Consider the following 5000-nt stretch of genomic DNA (forward strand, 5'->3'; position numbering starts at 1 on the left):
ATCAGCCAGGTGGATTAAAGTTCCGGGAAAGGTGAGGCGATGGGGAGCGTTTCATGGCCACCTGGCGTGATCCATGGTGCTGCAATCATGGAGTTACGAGATCGAGCCCCGGCCGCGCACGTGAGAGAGAGAGAGAGAGAGAGAGAGAGAGAGAGAATCATCATCATCATTATTATCGTCCCAAGTACAAACAATGAGACTAAACGTTTGACGGGAAGACTTCAGTATTTCTCTCTCTCTCTCTCTTTACCCATCTATCAATCTATCTATCTATCTTAATACCCGTATCACCTATCTGATTAAGCTGCTGTATCACTTCCCTACACCATCCACTAATATACTTATCACTCAGTCTATTTATCTATATTTACCTCGTATCCATCTATCCACCCATCTATCATAAGGCCTGTATCACAAGCCTCTTTACCTAACTAAATATTCATCTCCTCTCTTACAGGCAGCGAGGAAGAAACAAGTGTGGTGGAAGTGGTGGCTGGGTACAACGCTACACTTCCCTGCACCATCCTCGCCCCTCCCCACGACTCCCCCACCCTCACCCTCTGGTATATCGGAGCCGACGACACACCGGTATACAGGTATGATCAGGGGTATACCACGTCTAACCTGAAAAAGATCCCTAACTCCCTTTCAATACCCACCTAATCAATATCCCTAACCCCTTCTCAATTTTACCCTGACAAAGATCCCTAACCTCCCTTTATTTCTAGTTTAATAAAGATCCCTAACTCGTTTTCAGTATGATAAAGATCCCTAAATACCCTTTCAATAATGACAAAGATTCCTAACTCCCTATCAGCATGGACAAAGATCTCTAACTCCTTTTCACATGTAACTTTACGAAGATCCCTAACTCTCGTACATTTCCAACTAGACGAAGATCCGTATCTCTCATTTATCTTAGCTGATGGACAGTTGTCTGATCAGAAGGTAGAATTAGCTATTAACAAAGGACAATCATTCACACCTCATAACTAAGGTTCATCCCTAACTCTCTTTTATCTTAGCTAATGGGCAGTTGTTGTCTGATTAGAAAGTCGAATTAGCTATTAACCAAGGGCACACATTCTCACCTCAAAACGAAGGTTCATCGATTTTCATGCAACTACTTTTCATTTGTACCTCATAATCGAAGCCCATAGAATGTCATGCAACGACGACTCATTTCTACCTCATAACTAAAGCCCATTGAATCACATCGTAAATCACTGTTACCTCATAATTGTTTCATCAGATTTCTAACAAACATTATTTTGTATTCAAGTTGTGAAGATAGACCAGTTATGTCAGGTCATGGCAAAACACCTAACGGCAGTATCCTCGTGCGGTCAGGAAGGTCACTAACACCTCTTCCTTACCGATTTATTTCTGATTCTGCTTCACTGCTACATTCTTGTGTGTTACTCGTGCAATCTTTGTCGACACTAAAAAGACATAAAAAAACAAAAAAGGAGGATATTAACCGGTAGTCTGGAAATAAATCGATGAGGAGGAGGTGCTTGGGAGTCTCCTTACCCTACGCGAATACGGACCAATGACTAGCTAAGGTCATGTGATGGGCTAATGGCTACAATGCCCCAATCGGAGTGACGGTACGCTCAATCCCCATGGGGCAAATAGGTTTTTCGATCAAATGGAGGTAGTTTGGTCAAGTACCCTTATATAGGCTGGATTATGGTAGCCTAGCCTCGGGCCCCTACACCTCGAAGGGAATAATATAGGAGGGACAATCAATAATAATAATAATAATAATAACAGTAATACCGGCTGCCATTATTATAACCTTTCAGTCTGAGAATCGGAGCAAAATACATAAAATCGTCTGGCTTTGGCAAGATTACAATAAAAAACAGACGTAATCATATTAAAAAGGGAGAGGAAGACTGTTTTTAAGCTTTTCAGTGCGAGAGGTTTTCCCTAAGCTGAATAAAACCGAGTCTCTGGCAGTCAAACAATAATAATAATAATAATAAATAATAATAATAATAATAATAATAATAACAATAACATACTTTTTACTATTACTACAACAAAAACAAACTACTACTACTACTACTACTACTACTACAGCTACCACTACTACTACCACCACCAACGTTATTTTCTTCAGGTCCCGGAGTGCATCAAAGTTATATACCAACATTAAAAAAAATAAAAAATATTTGAAGCATTACCATACAAATCCAAGCCAGCGATAACCCAGGCCATTGTTCACCGCGTGCCGGGTTATCGCGCTCTAAAATATGTAACTTTGGCCCTGAGGTGCTTTAAGACTAAGGCGCATTGGAGCGAAGTGGGGCTCTATCGGGAAGAAGCCCTAATGTGTGTGGGGAAGTTGGGGTTTGCTGCAGGGGGTTTTGGAGATGGGTTAGGCAGGTGGGGAGATAGATGGGTGGTTAGATAGACAGATAGACAGAGGGGTAGACTGTATGAGATAGATAGGCAGATATGCATACATGTAAAGGACAGGTAGATAGACATCAGGTAGGTTGGTGGACAGATGTGCAGGTAAATAAAAAGATAGATATACTGTATACTGTAGTTATACACAGATAGACAGGTACATACTCGAATATAGACGATTACACATATATGGTTGTATACAGATAAACAGACAGACAGACAGACAAAGACAGAAAAATACTGTGACAGACAGAGTCTCTTCACTACAAGAGGTCTCCAAATCTGAATATAATCGTCTGGTGAGGTGAAGGGGATAACTGGTGTGTGTGTGTGTGTGTGTGTGTGTGTGTGTGTGTGTGTGTGTGTGTGTGTGTGTGTGTGTGTGTGTGTGTGTGTGTGTGTGTGTGTGTGTGTGTGTGTGTGTGTGTGTGTGTGTGTGTGTGTGTGTGTGTGTGTGTGTGTGTGTGTGTGTGTGTGTGTGTGTGTGGCGGCTGAATGGTAGGGGTGAGGAGGTGAGTAGTTGTGTTGTGGGAGGGGTTATGTTGATGCTGTGGAAGGGGGGATGTAGCGAATGTGACTGGTAGTTTTGGCGATGGTGTGCAGAAATGGTTATGGTAGTACTGGTGGGTGGTGGCGATTGTGGTAGTGGTATGGTGCGGTGCAAGATGGTAGCGACGCTGTGGTGGTGATAGGGGTTTAGTGGCGGGGTAACGGTGGTAGTGGTGGTGATGGGGGTTTTGTGGGAAGGAATGACGGTGATGGTGGTTGTAACAGTGATGGACGACTGGTAGTGATGGCGATGATAACGATGGTGTGTCAGTGGTTGTGGTGGTGTGCAGGAAAGTTTATGGTTGTGGCAGTTGTGGTGGGGTTGAGGATGTTTGTGGTGGTGGTGATGGTGAGTGTGCGACAAAGGGCGGTGGCTGTGGTGGTGGTGTTGGAAGTGGTGTATAGTGGTGGTGCTGGACTGGTGGTGTGGATGGTGCAAGGATGATGATGAATATTTAACGCAAAAAAAATGATTGAATCCTGTATGAGTACGTACCTTGTATCTTCATAAAACAGACAAAAGAAAATAGTATAGAATGATAGAAAATAGGGACCCTGGCGAAGCTGCACCAGAGAAAACGTATGATGCTTCGGGGACCCTATCTCAAACCGCATAAACTCTACCAGGGGCATCGTTCTTGAGCATAAGTTGCATATCAGAGCCATTGCTTATACTTTTATCTTTTACTCATACAACCATCAAACGCTTCACAACCAAACTACAGTGAACATTAATGTAGACACACACACACACACACACACACACACACACTGAGCGTCTACCTTCTGCCCAACAAAAGGATACGCCTACTGACAGGGACGTGACAACACAGATGCTGAATCCGTCTCCGTACCCTCCCCCCCCCTCCATCCTTCCTTGTAACTCTTCCATCCTTATTTCTTATTACTGTACTTCTTATTATCCTTATTTCTGACTATCCATCATCCACTATCCTTCCTCCTTCCATCCTCCTTCCTTCACACTCTTACGTTTTTTACTTCCCTATAAGTCCATTCTTAATTCTTGTTATAATACTTCCTATCACCCTTATTTCTTTCAAGCCAAACTTTGCACTCTCACCTCGTCCTCCTTCCTCCCCCTATCCTTCATCTCTCCTTCATTCTCCTCCGTTTCTTTCCTTTTCTCCATCCTTCAAACCTGCATTTTTACCATAAGATTTCCTACTATCGATACTTCTTACTACTCAAACTTTTATACTTTAACCTCTCCTCCGTCCCCCCACACTCCATTTTTTCCCTCATTCAGCCTTCCTTGCGATTCTTCCATCATTTTCTTGGTCAATTCTTTCTGTAGTACCTCTTACTATTCATATTTCTTACTACCCAAACGTCTTACCCTCATCTAACTTCCGTTCTTCCCCTCTCCTTTCTCTTTCCTGTCCACCCTGAACACACACACACACACACACACACACACACACACACACAAAGTTCACGTCATCACAACCACAGATATAAGCTTATCAATATCTAGGATCACAATTCCATCTTTTCACTACGAAAAGTCTCCCCAATCTCGAATAAATCGTCTTGCGGTTGCGAGATGAATTGGATTAAAAAAAAAAAAAAATCGTCTTAGAGGGGCTATTCAATGTTTTTAATCCCGTCACAACGAGCAATGCCTCCCTTGAGCTGAATGATACACTGTGGAGGCAGCATGAATAAGATGTAGAAGGTGGTGATATATCTGTGTTCTCGTTTTCATCTCCGCGGTTTTCTCTCTTGTCGCTCCGTTTTCCTTCCATCTCTAGCACAGTTTTTCTTTTTCATCAGGTACTCGCTTCACCTGTATTTACCTGAATTGTACAGCATCTTTCGTTTCCTTTCATCTGTCTTATTGCCCTTTTCTGATGACACGATTATTACCTACGACAATGAAGTTAACGGAAGTATTCACCCGTATCGGTCTGTTTGTCAGTCTGTCTGCACATGAGACATTTCAAAAAGATGTTATCGGATTTCACTGAAATCTGATGGACGTGTGGGCAGGGGATCAAGGAAGAGTTGAT

At 42.7% G+C, this 5000-nt stretch overlaps 1 protein-coding gene across 1 annotated transcript in view; it reads left to right on the plus strand.

Moving 5' to 3' along the window:
• The window catches only part of LOC145408203 (neural cell adhesion molecule 2-like), a 684210-nt gene that overhangs the window by 576749 nt on the left and 102461 nt on the right, over window positions 1-5000 (plus strand). Inside the window, exon 3 of the mRNA XM_080278958.1 lies at window positions 458-596. Within this exon, the coding sequence (XP_080135084.1) occupies window positions 458-596 (139 nt within the window). The remainder of the gene's footprint in view (window positions 1-457; window positions 597-5000) is intronic.

This window comes from Coenobita brevimanus, chromosome 76, assembly GCF_032717465.1.
Source record: "Coenobita brevimanus isolate Jiangsu-jjx chromosome 76, ASM3271746v2, whole genome shotgun sequence".
NCBI classification, from domain to species: domain Eukaryota; kingdom Metazoa; phylum Arthropoda; class Malacostraca; order Decapoda; family Coenobitidae; genus Coenobita; species Coenobita brevimanus.